The sequence below is a fragment of the Notamacropus eugenii genome, chromosome 2 (genome assembly GCF_028372415.1).
Source record: "Notamacropus eugenii isolate mMacEug1 chromosome 2, mMacEug1.pri_v2, whole genome shotgun sequence".
Taxonomy (NCBI): Eukaryota; Metazoa; Chordata; class Mammalia; order Diprotodontia; family Macropodidae; genus Notamacropus; species Notamacropus eugenii.
Genome location: NC_092873.1, coordinates 232,955,231 through 232,973,861, shown reverse-complemented (window position 1 = coordinate 232,973,861; position 18,631 = coordinate 232,955,231). Strand labels below are relative to the sequence as shown.

The window sequence follows — 18,631 nt, the reverse complement described above, 5'->3', positions numbered from 1 at the left end:
TGAACATGTTCTGTTTTTTCAGCCTGAGTCAGTTTGCCCCTTCTTAGGCAGGCTGGTGGTCCTCCACTCCCGGAGGCTCACCACATTGGAGCCAGCAGCCTTAGTGTGGACACTCTGGCTTTAGTCTTACGACAGCTCAAAATCCCTGAGTTCAGGTAATACCCCAGCCTCAGCTACTCAAGCAGAAAGTATGTTCCACCATGTCTGGCCAGTAGGTATGATTCTTAAGGAACTTCTTTTCATATATACTTCATAACCCCATTCAATTTCAAAGGAGATATCAAAACTGCCAGTCACAAGCTTAACATATTCAATTCCTATTAAATTGAAGCAAACACTGCTATGAGAAATGAATCTGTTCCATTGATGAAAAGAACATATACTGTATTTTTCATTTACAAGATTATATCCAGTTGAATACTATACCAGGAAAGTTTCAACTGATTTCTTTAAACTGGGATGGGGCAGGGTGTTAGTTCATAGTTGAGTTCTGTCTTTTCCCCAAATAAATCTGAACTCTTCATGGTTTCCTTATCTACAAGGCTGGGGTTCTGCTGTTGTCACTTTAGGAGATTTCAAAAGGATTCCCCAAGAGAATACTGCTACTTAGGCAAAGAAGCCCTTGAAGAGAATGGCAATTATCATAAATCAACTACTGGTGGAACTACAGATATTAAAATAAGACATTAAGTTACTCAAAAATGTCATTCAGATGGAACTGCCTACAATTATACCTGCTATGATGACTATGTAAATGGATTAAGACATACACAAACTCAAATGGCTTAAATGTGACAGTATATTAATTATCATTAAAGTCCTCAAACCCTTTCTTTCCAAAGTATTTTCAAGGGGAATTTAATTACTTCAAGTCAGAGTGGGCAATAAAATTGTCTCATCAGCTGGATTTAGAAGAGATGTTTTGGTGCAAAATTCTGCCAAGAGTCAAATCCCATTTTAAATTTTTATTAAAATAATTAGCAATGGCTTAAGGAATTGGAAAATGGCCTGGAATACTGGGCCCTACCCAGATATTTTATGCTCTTCCCTCTTTAGTAGTTAGCATTTCTATCACAATTTAAAGTATGCAAAGACTTTTATATAAATTTTTCATTTGATTCTCACAATGCCCATATAAAGTTGGATCCTGTTATCAGCCAAATTTTATAGATGAGAATACTGAGTCATAGAGAAATGAGAGGAGGTGCCTTGCAAGGCATCTGAGGCAAGACTTGAACTCATGCCTTTCCAACTACAAGCAGAACTTTCTATCTACTATACTTCTCATTTGAACTTTTCTTGGGGTAGGACAATTCAAACCAAGAAAGATTTATGAAATGTTTATAGTATGGGGTGTGATAAAGCACAAACTTGTGAAGCAGGTATGAAAATTAAAGTAGGAGTTATCTTTCTAGCGGCCAGGTCACCGAAACTGAAAAAAAAAAAAAAAGACAACACACACTAACCCACTTAAGTGTCATGGGATTCTATTTTTGCATATGCAAAGGCTGTCATTCAGCTTCTGGGGTTTCCATCTGGCTTCTGCATTATAACCATAGCCCTCAGTCTTTTCTTCCAAATGGCATTAGGGTTTCTGGACTTAGAGCTGGGGGAGGTGCTTGTGTTTGTGAGGTGGAAGAGGGGCGACATTCATAAAGCAGAAACCCTTTCCATAACACCAGTCTTCCTGGCAATGAATCAATAAAGCACGAAGTAGGTAGCTTTTAAAAAATGAATGACTTTTCCTAAAGAGTTGGTTTGGGGATAACTGTAACTGCCATTCATGGCAGTCAGCAAAGGTGGTTCTAATATTCCACTACATTCTATAAAGGAGGCCGATACAAGAGACAAAAAGATAAAGGTAAACTTCAGGCGACAGACTGCAGCAGCATCTACTCTGGCCCTTGTGTCTAAATTTTTTAAAAAATATGTTGAAGAGGTACATGACAATGGATTTTCTTTTATGATTGTATTTAAAAGGAAAAGAAAAAAAAGTGCAAGTGTCCTGGGAGTTACAAAGAAAACACACATTAATATCACTTCTGAACGGTGGGTTCACAGCCTAAAGGCCAAGACACAGAGAGAGGTACAGCTTACAACCTCTGCTATCTGACCTAGGCTCTTAAGAGAAATGGCAGCAAGTCCAGGACCAAGTCCAGCTATTGCCCACCCTTATTGACTCTCTGGGGGATGACGTATAATGAATTATTCATGAAACACATGCAAGAACACCTATTAAGGCAGAAAAAGACACACAGACAAGCTAACAAACCCCTTTGTTGTCATCGTTTGTCACCTGCTGTTCCCAGCTGCCATGAAGAAGGCATTTGCTCCCCACTCCAACTCCCCAACCCCATCCTCCTCCTTCTAAATGGTGACCATGTTGTATAGGACCTATCTTTCACTCCCTGGAATTTCAGTGCTTAACAACATACTAAAGAAAGGGCAAAGACCATAGACTATTTCAAACACAACCCCTTCTACTGTACCTTTATTTAGAGAGAAGAGTATATGGGAGGAGTGACAACTATGACCTCTTTCCCTAGCCACATTTTCCAATTCCACAATGTTCTTCTGTTCTAAGCATTAATAAGAGGTGCAATTAGTTTGGCAAAGCCTTCAGGTTTTTGGAGTGAGGAATGTTAGTATTTTTTTCCTCTGGCAATTGTAGTTAGTGAGAAGTACATTACTTTAAGAGTCCATACATTCTTATGTTCATATGAGTTCATATAATGAGAAACGCCTCCTTTATGTACATGGTTAAATAGCAATTAGCATACATTATTTCTGAAGTTCTAAAAGGTGAGAAAAGATTAGGAGGTGACCCTAGCCCTCCGTGGTCTTAAAGATGTCTAGAGATTCTAGCTATTTTTTCAAGCATTATAAAAATTAGGTGGTGTTTAGCAGCAGCCTCTGAGCCCTGCTTCAGTCCAAAGGAGTGCCAAGAGCCTTCCTGTGGAAAAAAGAACTAAATGCAAAATGAAGAAACCAAATTTAAAAGCCCAGCAGCATAAGCAAGCACTCTAAGCCCAAACCAAAGACACACAGATAAAACTGAAATGCTTTGGAGCAGATTTGCCTAATGACAGTAAGGCCAAGCACTCTACCCCTGAGAAATATCATCAGAAGAATTGCTGAGAAGGGCACCTCTAGCTGAAGTTGTAAAAAAAGTGAAATGAAAGGGGTGCGAGAAACAGTGCCCCCACCGGATGAAGTCATCCTATGGCCTGAAATAGCACAGCTTTTTCCAAATAACCTTCAGTTAAATTAGCAACAGGATTTATAGCCAAAGATCTCTTGCCAAGTGGAATCTTAAAAGTGCCAGTGCTCACAAAGACCCTCATCATAGGAGGGCAGCATTCGCTAATTTGCTATTTATCTTCAAAGAGCAAATAAAGAGCAGAATAAGAAAAACAAAAGGTAATTTTGCAAATAATGCAAGAATAATAATTAGATCATAAGAAAAATGAACAAAACCTGAAAAGTTCGATAAGAAGGGAGAGAGATGAGAACGAGGGGAGGACAGTACATTTATCAAGTCCACTTTCTCCATACCTTTTCAAATTTTGTCAGCAGCTCCCGTAAGCTGAAGTTCAGGCCAATCATTGTCCAGTATCCCTTGAAGCCTACATCTTTCTGGTAAATTTCCAGCAGCAAACAGCCTCAAACTTCTAAGAAGTGTATCTTTTCTGGCTATACTTTTAAACCCTTTGTAAAATTCTGAACAAGCATCTCCCTTGGGCTATAGTCCGTAAGTTGCAGCTTGGACTGAGACATTTTAGTGACCCTACTATATGCCCTTGTTTCATGGACTATAGTAGTTCACAATGGGTACACTCTGTTCTAAGATTTCTGTTAAATACATTCCACGAGTCTGGCATATTCTCCTTTTTCTCTAGGAAGCCCAGGACTCCCTTCTGCTCACCTCACTAATGACCTGCAAGCCCCAACTGTTTCTCCTGGGCCTCAAGCTTAAAAGTTTGGTCTCAATTACACACAGCAAAAGAAGCTATATCCTGGAAATTTCAAGAGAGGGGGGTGCGGGGGGAAACACGTATTACAAATTTCCTCCATTCTGACTATTTTCCACCCAACTAAAAAAAAGTAAAAGTAAAAAGGAAGGAAAAAAAAAAGAAGAAAAAAACCCCCACAGTTCCTGGGTAAGGAGCCAGTTTTGAAAGAGTGTTACTTGTTAAGTTAGAACAGCAGCATGCACTCATCTGAGGAAACACCAAAATGCTGGACAAGAGGCCACCCCTTCTCACTCACACTCTCTCAGACACCAGCAGCTCGAGTTGCTATGGTAACTTCCAAGCTAGTTTCAGTCCATTTCCCTGGGTCTGCCTAGCCTAGGGGATGCTGTAGTGCAACAGAACTATGGCCCATTACAAGTTGTTTCATCTGTTCGGAGAAACCTTCAGTTCCAGTCAAATATCATTTGGTCACCTCTGCAAGCCAGAGGGTGGGAGAGGCCTTTCTCTCCTTTCAGCAGTTCTCTCTGCTGATCTGACAGCAGTGTAGTCATCAACTTCTCTTTCCAACAGTTGTTTATTATTTAAATCAGCAGCCCTAACACTGCTCTGAAGTTCGGCATCCTCCCACTTCCTGGAGGCCTCCCCTGCTGTACATTTTAGTATCTCTAATAAAGAAAACAGAAATCCTTCTTCCAAACCTAGGGGACTTTGAGACTACACAACAAATGATCCATTTCTCCAAACAACCACACACAAAAAAAGGTGTGTAAGTGCGCTGGGGCATTCTTTCCACTTAATTTTATTGCTTAAAAAATAATTGAACTACACGATAGTAATACATATAGAGGTATTCTTTCTTCTCAATACTGTGGTGCAACTAAGTTGTCATTTTGGAATTTTCTTTTTATGTAATAGGAAATCTAATGAGAAAAAATTAGTATTTCTATTGTAATTGTTCTGAGCTGTCTCCTACTTAAATTGTAAGCATTTTTTCCTTTATTTTTTGGAAAACATTTTCCCTAAAATTCTAAAATGTCAGTTTCCCCAAAAGTTCACTCCTAAATTTCAAATTATTATTGCTACTATTTTAGTTATTGTCACAGTTATTCATATCACTCAACCAAGCCATTGCATAATTTTGCTGTGGCATTAATTTGACAGAAATGTCATGAAGGAGTTCAGTTTTCTTCTTCAGTAGCACACAGAATTTCATTCAACATTTATGATGCTTTTAAGGTGACAAAGTCACAAGAATCAAATGAGTTTATGTGAGCCACGTAACCACATTCATGTCTGGTTTTATGGCACGGAGGAAAAATCTGAAATCATGAAAAATATCATGTCAGAAATGAAATCTTCAACTCTTCTTAAAAACTAAAATTAAGATGTATTCTATCTTTATCAACAACTAATTCCTTTAACAGCATGGTATATTTATAACCTAGCAAGGAGACATATACCCTTAGCACTGTATAAAATGCAGTAATGTGCAGTACAAGTTATTAAACATTCTAGGGAGACTAAAGACTTCAAGAGACAGTCCAAAGGGGACAGGTCCAAATGTACACACACTAAAAAAAAACTAAAGAACCCCTGATCTAGAAAAAGAAGGGGGAAAGGGAGAGTTATTATAATCTATTGGCTACCTAGAAATACATATGAAAATGGTTTCAGTTCAGAAGCGAGAGGGAATTTCCAAATATCACAAAATCCACCAATGGCAGTGAATGGGCTCATGAACATAATGGGTTCATAAGAGATATAAAACTTTTTTCTACTTTCCATTCTGTGTCTAATTCCATAAAGGCTCACAGTCTGATCTTTGAACTGCAGTAAACAAACATCCCCTTCAAATATACACACATTAAAGGGGGGGGAGGGGGGAGACATCCATATGGGCAAACTTCCAGCTTCCTACCACCCACAGTGCTGGATTAAAGTCTGATCAATGACATGTGCTTACCTGCAAGGCCCTACATAGCTATCAAAGGGCTGAATTAAATAAATGCTGTTAAACAAGGAAGATTAAGGAATTTTAACCTGTCTGCTCAGAAAGAACTGCGATGAACTGTGCAGAAAGGATAATGACAATGTATAAGTAAATAACTGTGTCTAAAAAGCCTCACTCTGACCTCATTAGAGAGGACCACCTGCACCAAGACTGCTGGGAGCAAGGGTACAGATCTCATGATCTGTGGTTTTGAGACCCCACTCTGCATACAAAAACAAGAGAGGGGGTTTGCTATAGTGAAGAGGGCACCAGACTCCGTACTAGAATTTGGGTTTACATCTTGTCTCTGCCACTTTCTACTTGAGTGAGTTTGTTCAGCCATTTCAATCATTTTGATTTGCGGCAGGAACCTGGGGTGGGAAGAATGAGGGGTTGGAGAGGGGAGGAGGGGCCTCATCAAAGTGAGGTCACTTCTGCCCTCAGGGTGTTTAGATTGGACTTCAGTTTTCTGAGAGCCTCATTTGTCTCATCTGAAACGGGGCTGCACAAAAACGAGGACACTGTGAACTTGCACAGGAATATTTTTAAACAATATTACTATTTCTATTATGTTCTATTTTTTTCTTTGTCGTTCTATGTATTTTATGTTATTCATTTAAAAAATGGCTGAGAAGAGATCTTCACTGAGATGATTCTTACATCCTTTCCAATCTAAATTTTATGATACTCTTGATTAAACTGATCTCCCCAAATAATGGACAAAACTCACAAAATAACTAAAAATATTAATATCTGGCAATTTCAAATGAATCTTTTTTTAGGAGAAAATAGTAGGAGAAAGTAGAAGTATACAAAACCATTCAGAATACTAGGGTAAAAACAATCATTAACTACCTTTAATAATGGCATACCAATTCTCTTCATTTTAAGTTACTTAGAATGCACAAAAAAAATATGCACTGTTGCCTCATGGTATACTTTTTAAAAGTATTTTCTGCATATCACTAGGTCATTTATTCATAAAAACCCACAGCTTTTCAATGGAACCTAAATAATGAAATATTTTACGTGTTTTCTACAAATAAAGCCTCTTTGTGAAAAGGAATGACACACTGGGTGTGAGACAAGACAAAAGGTGAATTCTGCGCCAAACTTTACAGGATTTAAAACATAGCACTATGGAATTTTTCTATTATTCCCATAAGTAAGAGCACTTGCTCTCAGCTTTAGTACTCCAAAGGAAAAAAAAACAGAAAAGAAATTTATTTTAATAGTTAAAACATCACCAAAAGCCTTAAAGAACTGAATGCCATAACTGAAAACAGTTGACATTCTGCCAGTTTAAACTTTCATGCAAATACCTCTTTGCTAATCTTCCAAGGAGTAATCAAACTGAAAACCATCCTTAGTTAGAAGAGATCCTGTTCTTTCAATCATTTTCTGAAAAGGAAACTTACTAATGAATTCACAACACAGTAGGTGAAATACTAATGCATTTACTGTATTATTCATGTGCAACATATTGTGTTTTTTTTATTCAATTGCATGAATTATAACGTTAGCATAATTCAAGGCATCATAATTTAACATTCACTCTGGATTTAGAGAGTGAGAAGATAGTGTTATTGATGTTCATCTAAATAAAACACTGATCAACACATTAAACATGGCAAAAAGTGACACAGAAAACCTGATAAAAAGGACAGAATCAAAAATTAACAGTCCCCAAAAGAAGCCAATTTATCACACTCAAAGCACACACCTACCATGAACAACCCTAGGTCAAACAATGATACAGAGGCACATGAAAATAAACCAGTGGGATCAATAAAGCACAAATTACTTAATAAAAACTATACTCCATAGTCACAAAGAGTTGAAAAGGCTAGAGACTTTTAGTAGGACTTTTCAATACAAATTAAATTCAAAACAAGCTATCCTTTAGTTTTTAAAAATAATTTTTACACAATTTATGGTAGCTTCCCTTTAGAAATTAAATAAATCCTCCTGTGTAACACAATGATTTTGGGTTTATTCAATACTGGCAAATAATATCATCTAGCATTTATAAAGCATTTTAAGGTTTACAAAGCATTTTTAAAACTATTATTTCACTTTATGCTCACAATAATACTGAGGTTTAAAATGAGTAGATCCTGTGCAGTGGCTGAATTTTTTTTCTTTTGTTTTGCTTCAAACAATTAACAAAAACTAACACACAGCCTGGCTCATAAACCATCTTTCTTGTTGGGGGGTGGGAAAGAATTCAAGTAAAAAATTTTGGAAGCAAAGAGTCAGATTCCATACAAGAGCCAGTAAGTGTCTATTTAAATGGTTTAAAACAAAGGGGAAAAAAAGCGAGGGAGAGAACAGAGATTCTTGGGAGACTCTAAAGTAAAGCATATGGAGAGGTCAGTAGGTTGTTACAGCAAATCGGTACCTCTTGGTTTCACTCAAGATGTCTAGCTCCAGGCATGGGTAGGAAAATTCACTTGTTGCAAAGTCACTGTGATTGGGTGACTTGGGAGCTGTATGTACTGCCCCTTAACTTAGAAAGAAAATATGTACAATATCTCACTACTTTCTAATTCAAAACTTCAAATTCAAAAGGAATATAGGTCCAAGTGGGTCCTAATAATTACGTGAAATTTCAATTCATTATCTATTAACTATAACATCAGAGTTCCATTAAGGGGCCTTTCTCCCCATTCACTATATTACAGCTTTCCAGCTAACATCAGTCAGCAGCCAAGTCTGTCAGCTGGTAGTTGTTTAAAGTAATATACAGCCCCAAAGGAGAAAAAAATGGAACAAAACTATAGAGACTGTAGTGTCCTGGTGGGGAGCATGGGGGTGGGGAGAATGGTCTTTTACTACAGGAAATCCAGGCTACATACTTGAAAACATAATGAATTCATTTTAATTCTGATACCTTTAATAACATTTTAAATAATTTTGATGATGGCAGTAGAAATGGGTGGGGGGAGGAAGAGAGAAAGATACCATGATTTAAAAAAAGCAGCTTCAGTTTTTTTTTACTGTGTTTTTAAAGTTTTCCAAAGAATAGAGCCCAAAAATCTCAGTAAACTGGAAAAAAGGAAGGAAGGAAGGAAGGAAGGAAAAAAGGAAGAAAGGAAGGAAGGAAGGAACTTCCTCTCCACCACCCACACCCAATATACCAGCTGATATGCTTCTCAATTGGCCAACCAGGTGCAAAGGTCAAAACTATCAACTCTTAAAATAATTATCTAAAGAGTCCTTTATTAGGTGACTACAGATAATACCAGGACAATTTAATGTTTCAAAACCATATCTTTCTGGAAAAATATGCACCATCAAACAAGAGTGAAAAACTCTCAGGCAGCCAATGTGTTAGAATTCCAGATGTCTACTCAAGGTTCAAGTTATTGGAAAACAGACCAGACCACACAATGCGAGGTAGAGATATGTTCAATTTTCAAAAATATACTTTTGTTTTTGTGTTGCCCAGTCTTCAACTTAAATAATACTATATTGAAGTATTATGTTTATCACTAGTAATGAAAATTCAGCATCAATCAAGACCTAGAATTCCTTCATGTACAGAAGTCAAAAGTATAAAGAGTTTCTTGAGGAAATTAGTACTTATACATTATGATGGATGACATAGAGACCTGAAACTCAGGATCTGGTAAAAATCCTAGTGCCTCTGGCACTCCCCAGCTGGATGACCATTAACAAGCCACTGTGCCTCAGTTTCCTTATCTATGACAAGGACTTTTGTCAGAGGGTAAATAAAATAATGCTAATTATTTCCACATTTTAAACTGGTTAACAAACTATCAATCATTATTATTATTATATTCTCTGACATTAAATCATTACTAGCTGGGTGTAAGTCTGGGTATAAGTCACTTCTCTCTCAATCTCAGTGTTCTCATTTGTAAAATAAGGAAAACAATGTTTGCCCTACTAAGGGTGGGGAATCTGTGGACTTGAAGCCATATGTGGCTCTCCGGGTCGATGCCCTTTGACTGAATCCAAACTTCACTGAACAAATCCCCTTAACAAAAAGATTTCTTTTGTAAAACGTAGACTCAGTCAAAAGGCCGCAAAACCAAGGACCCAGAAGGCCATATGATACCTCAAGGCTCTAGGTTCCCCAACCCTGCACCCTCACCGAGTTGGGAGCAAAGAGCTTTGTAAATCCTAAAAGATTATATAACAGAGTTCTTGTATTTAAAGTTCATTACACATGAGTGAAAATTTGAACTCTGATTTGATAAACACTGACTAAAAACATGAGTGTGAATCTGACTGCTGGGTCATTAGGTCAGCCTAGGGGAAGTTAATACAACAAAATCAGCAGAAATCCTCTAGAGAGTACCCAGCAGCCTGAACACTGACCTATCTATGCTCAATTTATCTGCACTTCTGAATCTCAGCCTGTCCTTGGAACACTCTCCTGGCTGTGTGGACCTTATTTTATGTGGAAAAGGCAGCTGATGTTGGGCAGAGCCAAGACACCAACATGTAAACTGTAGAAGTAGCAAAGCTGTTTGTAGTTAAAATTCCTGCTGGTAGGATCCCATTAACTTGAAGATGCAGATGTAGATGTTTCTGTACATATCTATAACGTGTTGCACATTTGTGTCCATAATGATGATCTCTAACATCGCTGAGTTAAGGAGAAATAATTATCTGATAGTCTCACAGGCTTCTTAAAATGCTTGAGGTCAAACTGCTCCCAATCCCATCCAGGGGCCCAGGAAAATACAAATATCTCTAGCCTTTCTGTCATGTTGAGTAGAAAAAAGTGTTATGCTCAAGGTGTGCACTGCAGATGTTCACTTATCTTTGTAAAATAAGTTATTTTTAACTTCTATTATCCACAGCTCTTCAATGTTTTGTTTTTAAAGTAGGGTTAATGGGTAATATGCCTTAAGTGAAAGATTTCCAATTGGGACTAAAATCTCCAAAACCTTGAGCGGGAGAGAACCTTGTTGAAAGAACCTATATTCATATGTACCACTTGAAGGCACCTGAACTATCCGTATCATTAACCGTATGACTGAGAATGCCATGAACAAATATTTGTAAAACAAATACTGACTTCCACCTGAACGAAAGTAGATTCTCAGCAATAGAATGAACAGTTATCTGGGTGGTTAGGAATAATTTTTTCTGGAGCCTAAATTCCATGGAAGGGAAAAAGGTGAGGAGGATGAAAAAGCATTAATTGACCAATAATTAGGGCTAAATTCCTGGAGCTCAATAAAGAATCTAAAAGTAATATTTTAAGCAGTGGCAGCAAAGCTGGAATAAGTATAATAAAGTGACTCTCTTTAAAAAGAATACTAATTTGGATGTATAAAAATTTTGTTGTTTTTACTCCATGGGGAAACTGCAGAGAACAAAGCAATTCCTTCTTTTTTGGATACAAATAATTTGATATTAACAACAGGGAATGCTTAACGTCCATCAAACCAAATTGTCAAATAACACTTGGTTTCGTGATGGTCTCAGCACTCGTGGCTATTTCTTTTACTCACAGGCAAGTTTTATTTTAAACATAGATTTCAAAAAATTAAGTCAAAGAAACACTGTAAGGATTGGTCAATATTTTAGTTTACAAATGATATCTGGGCTACATCTTAACATATAATCTTAAAGAATAGCATTAGGCTTTTAAGGAAAAGTACATTATTCCTTTTGAGAAGTCACTACTGAAATTATTTATTAGATCTTACCATTAATTTCTTATTACATACTACAGCCAGCAAACTATAAACACCATGAGGGCAAGGGCAATGATTCTATTTTTAATTCTTTTAAAAAAAATCCCTAGCACTTAGCATAGTATTTTGACATGGTAAACAATTAATATTTGCTGAATTGAACTGAACTGAGGGGAAAGGTAATTTAACCTACTCCTTTGAGAAGCAGTAAGAAAGAGTGCTAAGAAGTTTAAAAATGATCATTTTTTTAAAATTCTCTTATTATAACAGAAGTTCACAGTACCTAAAAACAGTGTTATGTATTGAAGGCCTGATGCACTTGCACAGGAGTGTGCAGTTCCAACTGGGATTATCAGAGAATCATCTGGGATCATGGGAAACTGTTAAAGTTGGAAGCGTGATAAATAAATTCCTACCCAAATAATATTTTCCCTGATTTTCTAAATAAAATTAGGACAGGAAGGTCTCTTCTACCTACTTCTCTCCACTGGTCCTTAAGGGAAGGAATTTTTAAACCAAAAGATACTATAAAGATATTATTATATCTAAAAATGACCATTAATGGAAGGGTTGTATTACTTTATTATATGGAACCAGTGGTGCAGTGATTCCTGACTTTTCTATTTACAGGCACGTGTTTGACCTTGGAGCAGTCTTTAAACTTCTCTGAATCTCATTTTCCTCATTTTGAAAAGAATGATACCAGACGATAGATGGACAGACAGAGAGCATTTATGAAGTTCTTAGTATATGCCAGGTTCTATGCTAAGCAATATACATACAAATACCAGTAAACTTGTATTTTAATGGGGGACAATCACACAAAAAGGGGAAGCCAGGAAGGGGTTGGGGTACGGTGTCCTTTGGAGCTGGAAACCTTGAAGTGAGATGCAATTACTGTTAGGGTGACAACTGCATATTCCCACATAAATGTGGATATATACACGTTTTCATATGCTTATGAAAATGCATATATTTAAATGTTTTCTCTAGAAAATTGCTAAATTTTCTTAGGCACATTTCTTTCTTTGAATGGCACTCTAAAAATGAGGCACCTTTTTTTGTGCCAACAAAACATTGTTTTCACTTCAATATCTGTAACTATAAAATCTTGGAGTTTTAAGAAAACTTTCACCATTTTCTAAAATACTAGTATGTTTAAAGTGTTGAAAAGAGAAACTCCAAAGATAACCTACAGAAAAACATTTTACTAATTCCCATAGCACAAGGATTTTGAGTCAACTTGCATTATGCACAACTCAGCCAGCATCAGCTCTAATCCTCCATGTGACCGCAGAAAGGTTGTATATTCATTTTCTTTTAGAAACTTAAGAAAAATCTGCCGGGCCCATAATAACCACCGGAACAATCACTAGCTCCAACAAACCCACAGGAAAATACCATAAAGTTAGACTGGTACATACTATACCTTTGAAGCATTTGTGGAAACTGCGAGGATTTAAATCCACATTCCACATTTTAAGGCAGCTTTACATGATCTTTATACTCCACAAGGAAGGCAGATAACTGTACTCTAGTTCCATCAAAACGTCTTTCATTTAAACTATTTTGCTCAAGTAAATCAAGCATTAGGCTCTATAGTGGTACCACTTTTTCCCAATTTCTGCACAATTTTATTCCAAGGCACCCAAGCTCATCCCTATCTTTGACTAGTTCCCTGCTTTCATATTTCACTCACCCCAACATCCAATCAATTGAAGGAGGCCAGTCAACATTTATTAAGCATATACCATGTGTCAGGTACTGTTTGTTTTAAGTGCCAGGGGGTATAAAAAGAGGCAAATGACAGTCCCTGCCCTCTAGGAGCTTCTGAACTGATGAGAGAAAACACAAAATAAAGATAAGAAGTTTACTAAAAATTATCAGTTCATACAGTTTTATTCATTATCAGTCACTCACTGAATAAGCACCGATAGTGTTCATAATTTGAATTAGTATTATGTAGGACAGGAAAAAATAGAAAAACCAGCTCCTTAAGGAAGCAATTTCCATTCAACCCAGTTAGGTCCCTCTAAACAGAAAGAAATATAGTATACCCCACCACAAATCTCATGATTCCTAGTTTATAATAAGCAAAACTGGTTCAATAATAAACCCTTGTGCTCTCCTAGGTGTTGCAAATACTTTTAACTCTACCTAAAGTCAAACTGAAATGACGAAAACTATTGAAGGTAGATGAGACTCTCAACTATACAAATTATTGGCTCTCTCCTCCTACACCACCCCTACCACCGCACTATCACGCAAATCTTTTCTTAGGACTGTTACAAGAAGAAAAACATAAATGAGATTCAGATTCCTATTCTGTACACAATGTTTGTAGATTTGACCAATGCCTTTGAAACTCAAAAATTAGGGAAAATTATGTCAAAATTGGATTGCCCAGAGAAGTTCATCAGTCTTGTATGCCAGTGTCATGATGGCAAGTTTGCCCAGGTTGTGGATAATGGACAATGCTCTTGTGCCTCCCGAGTCACCAATGGAGTGAAACAGGGCTGTGTGCTTGCTCCCATGCTTGTTAGCATGATGTTTTCAGCCATGTTATCAAATAATTTCAATGAGAATAAACACAGTCTCAAGGTCAACTACCTTACTGATGGTAAGTTCGTCAATTTGAAAAGGCTTCAAAGCTAAGACCAAAGTGGAGGGAGTGTTGGTGCATGATTTTCTGTTTGCAGATGATTGCGTACTCAATGCAACCTCTGAAGCTAAAATGCAACAAAGTATGGGTCAATTCACTGCTGCTTGTGCTAAAGGTAGCCTAATAATTAACAGCAAGAAAATACAGGTGCTCCCTCAGCCACCATCCATATGTGGAACTATCAGTTACAACAAATGGAGAAGTTTTGAATTCTGTGGATAAGTTCACTTACAATTGGTAGTGTATTTTCCAGGGATGTACACATTGACAATGAGGTCGATGCACGCATTGCCAGAGCTAGCTCAGTGTTTGGGAGGCTCCAAAGAAAAGTTTGGGAGAGAAGAGGTATTAGACTGACTACCAAACTGAAGGTCTACAGATCCATTGTGTTGACCTCATTGTTGTATGCCTGTGAAACATGGACAGTCTATCAGTGCCATGCCAGAAAACTGAATTGCTTCCATCTGAACTGTCTCAGGAGGATTCTGAGGATCACCTGAGGATAAGCTACTAGACTCTGAGGTCCATGCTTGAGCAGAACTGCCAAGCATTCAAACTATGCTTCAGAGAGCACAACTCCAACGGGCTAGCCACATTGTTCAAATGCAAAATGTGTGTGTGTTCATCCTTTGTTGACGAAGAAGACCATGCTATCAGAGAAATAATGACATGACTTGCACTTAACTTTGTTTTGAGGGAGGACTGTGCAGGTCACCAGCCTCACTTCTCCTCCAGAATCATCTGAATCCAGTGACGAGATATTCATCAGGATGACTGGAGATGACCCAGGATGAGGCAAATGGGGTTAGGTGACTTGTCCAAGGTCACACAGCTAGTGAGTGTCAAAAGTTGGAGGTGAGATTTGAACTCAAGTCCTTCTGACTCCTGTACTGGTGGCTCTATCCACTGCATCGTACACTTGCCAAAAACTATTTTATGGAGAAATCACATGGCATGGGTGATCACATGGTGGTCAGAAGCAGCAATGCAAGGAAACTCTCAAGGTCTCTCTCAAGAACTTTGGAATTGGTTGTGTGACATGGGAGACACTGGCACAGGACCGCTCAGCATGGTGTGCCCACATCAGAAAGGGTGCTATACTCTATGAGCCAAGCAGAATCAAGACAGCACAAAGTAAACGTGGGGTGCGCAAATTTGGAGTATCCACCCCCAATGTTCACACAGACTATCTGTGCTCAATTTCTGGTAGAGCATTCCAAGCTCATATTGGTCTGATCAGCCACAGTCGGACACACAGAAATGTCATTTTATCATGGTAATGTCATTTTGGTCCTCTTCGAGAACGAAGGACAACAACCAGTTTGGTGATAATCAAGTAATTCTTGAAATGTTGGGGACTGGAAACTTAGAAAGAACCCTACAGATGTAAGACAAAGAAACCTTTTGTAGTGTCAATAATTGCCTCCAGATTTGTTTTGGAAACTAGCATCTCTTTAATATGGGAGTTTTATTAGATTGGCTGCTTTCAAGATTATTAACAGGACAGAAAGTAGAAACAAGATAAGGCCTTAAGTATTCAAAAATATTGTTAAAGAATGGCTTTAGGTTTGGTTAAACTTGCCCTGTTTTGGTTTTTTTTCTGTGTCTTCCCCATACATCGTTTGCTTTTGAACTTGTACCAATTTAACCAAGACGAGCTTACTGTTCCATTTATTCAAGTGGCCACTTCTCTGATCAACTACTTGAAAAGCTTCAGAGGCAGGGAAGTACACTTTCCTGATTGAACTGGGGGAAGACGTCTCTAATTAAATAGTGAGAAAAGAAAATTAATATATGCCCAATCTAAAACATTTCAAATTAAATAAGGCCTTGGTCTTTATTGGATTTAGGTAAGTAAAATAAAAATTCCTCATACACTTGAAGGAATGATTGAGACAACTGAATGAAGGGGAAAAAAGAAAGAGAAAAACACCTCATTTCTCATCCCACCTTCTTAAACAAGATTGGCTTAGATCATAGTGCACTAACTAATTTTAAGACAATCTTAATCTTCTCTTATTGCATGTGGCACAATCCCAAATTCACTTGGCTCTGCAGAGTGGTACAATACAGTGTAATGTTGTATGGAGAAAGTATATCCATTCCTTGTTGCAGGGTATTTAATCAGGGTGATCTGCGACTATTCAATAACCCATTTTAAATACAGTTGAGAAGAAAACTGGACTCAAATGATTCATGCTGAGACACTTTATGACATCCTACTATTTTTCTTCCTTAATAAAATAATAGTTCATATTTCCATAGCACTTTGAAGTTTACAAAGTACTTTTATCACCATCAGCCTGCGAGATAAGTCATGTAATTATTACCTATTTCCAGATGAGGAAATTGAAGTCTAAGCCTGAAAGGTCTAAGAGATCTGCATAAAGGAAGGGAAATCCAAGTTTCCTTATTGCACATATGACATTCTACATTTTGCATGTCTGTAAAGGAGACATTCAACTTTTCTTGGCTTTAATTAACTGATATTCCTTTATCACCTCTCAAATATGTGCCAAGCACTGGGGATTCAAGGACAAAATTTAAACAGTCTCTGTCCTGGCAGAAATATGAATTTTTAAGAATGCAAAATATTTATAAAATATAGATCAGGTAATGGGTTTGGGGAGAAAACATAAATAGCTGGGGCATGGGATAAGGGCAGAGAATCTAGTAGGACTTCTTGTGGAAAATGGCACTTGAGCTGAGATTTGAAGAAAGCAAGGAATTCTAAGAAGTAGAGATGAGAAAGGAATGCATGCTAAGCATGCTAAGGGATGGAGTCAGGAGATAGAGTGCTAATAAGAGGAAAAGAGAGGAAGCTAATTGAGAAAGCTATGTGAGGGCAGACAGGCCCTGGGGCCTGGGGACAGGATTACTGGCCTCAGGCAAGTGGCTTCTGGGCTAGCCCTCAGGTCCTTCTCTCTAGCGAGGCTTGGCAAATCAAAGTGGCCTTGATGATGTTTCCAACACGACTTTTGATGAAAACTTGAAACCTGTGTCTCTGGGAGCCTATCAGGTTTACAGCAGGCTCTGGTCTGAAGTACCACATGTGAAACCTAGACCAAAGGACTCGTTCCTTTCTCTCTCTCTTCTTCAGACCTCTTGGCTATTTCTGAAAAACTGGCCATTCCAACACTAGAGCACTACTGCCACTTCCGGTGGGGAATGGCAGGAGGAGATAGTCCAATCGGGAAGAAATGATGAAGAAAATTAATGCATAATGAGGTTGGAAAGGAATGTTGGGGGCAGGTTGTGAAGGGTTGGCAAAGTGAAACAAAGGAGATCTGACCCTAGAAAGTCACTGGCCTGTCTGCTAAATAAGGGAGGAAAATTATGAGAGGATAGGATGTGATGAGGAGATACTTGGGGTGGGAAGCTGGTTGAAGAGGCAACACTCCAGGTAAAAGGAAATGATAGCCAGAAACAGGTCATGTAAGTAAAGAGATGGGGAAAAAATAAAAGATACTGTTAAAACAGATTTGGCAACAAATAATTTATGTGGCGTATGGGGTATAAGAGAAGATAAGGATAGACTGACATTGGGAAGCTGAATTGTCTGGATAAATTGTGGTCTCATCAACATGAAAAGGAAAATTCAGAAGATGAGTTGGGGGGTAGGAGGAAAGATAATGAGTTGTGATTAGGAAATCTGGAGACCTGGACAAGGAAGAATTTATGACCAAACAAGAGATAGAGAGCATTATGGGATACAGAATGGATAATTTTGATGACATTTAACTAAAAAGTTTTTGCACAGACAAATCCAATGCAGTCAAGATTAGAAGGAAATTAGAAAGCTGAGAAATTTTTTTCTTGTGCAGAAAGTTTCTCTGATAAAGGTCGAATTTCTCAAACATATAGACAACTGAGTCAATTTTTTTAAAGGTTACATGTCATTCCCTAATTGATAAGTGGTCAAAGGATAGGAACAAGCAGTTTTCAGAAAATCAAAGCTATAGTCATATGAAAAAAATGCTCTAAGTCTCTATAGATTAGAGAAATGTGAATTAAAACATCTCTGAGATAATACCTCATACCTACCTATCAGATTGTCTAATACGACAGAAAAGGAAAATGCTAAGTATTGGAAAAGACATTGAAAAATTAGGACACAACAAATTGTGGTATATGATCGTGATGGAATGCTAGTATGCTCTAAGAAATGATCAGCAGGATGAATCCAGAGAAATCTGCACAGACTTACATGAACTGATGCAACACTTGAGGGCCTAGAGGGCCACATGTGGCCTGGAGACCACAGGTTCCCCACCCTTGGATAGAATACTATTCCAAAACACACTCTGCTAGCTGATATCCAAGGTCC

At 37.8% G+C, this 18,631-nt stretch overlaps 1 protein-coding gene across 20 annotated transcripts in view; it reads right to left on the bottom strand.

Moving 5' to 3' along the window:
* The window catches only part of LOC140526901 (utrophin-like), a 558,532-nt gene that overhangs the window by 172,586 nt on the left and 367,315 nt on the right, over positions 1–18,631 (bottom strand). The window contains exon 1 of one of the 20 annotated variants that reach the window (XM_072643546.1): positions 3,556–4,251. The exons of the other annotated variants lie outside the window; for them this stretch is intronic. Coding sequence (XP_072499647.1) covers positions 3,556–3,606 — 51 coding nt within the window. The 5' untranslated portion in view covers positions 3,607–4,251. Of the gene's footprint in view, positions 1–3,555; positions 4,252–18,631 lie in introns of those variants that run through there. 20 annotated transcript variants of the gene reach the window in all.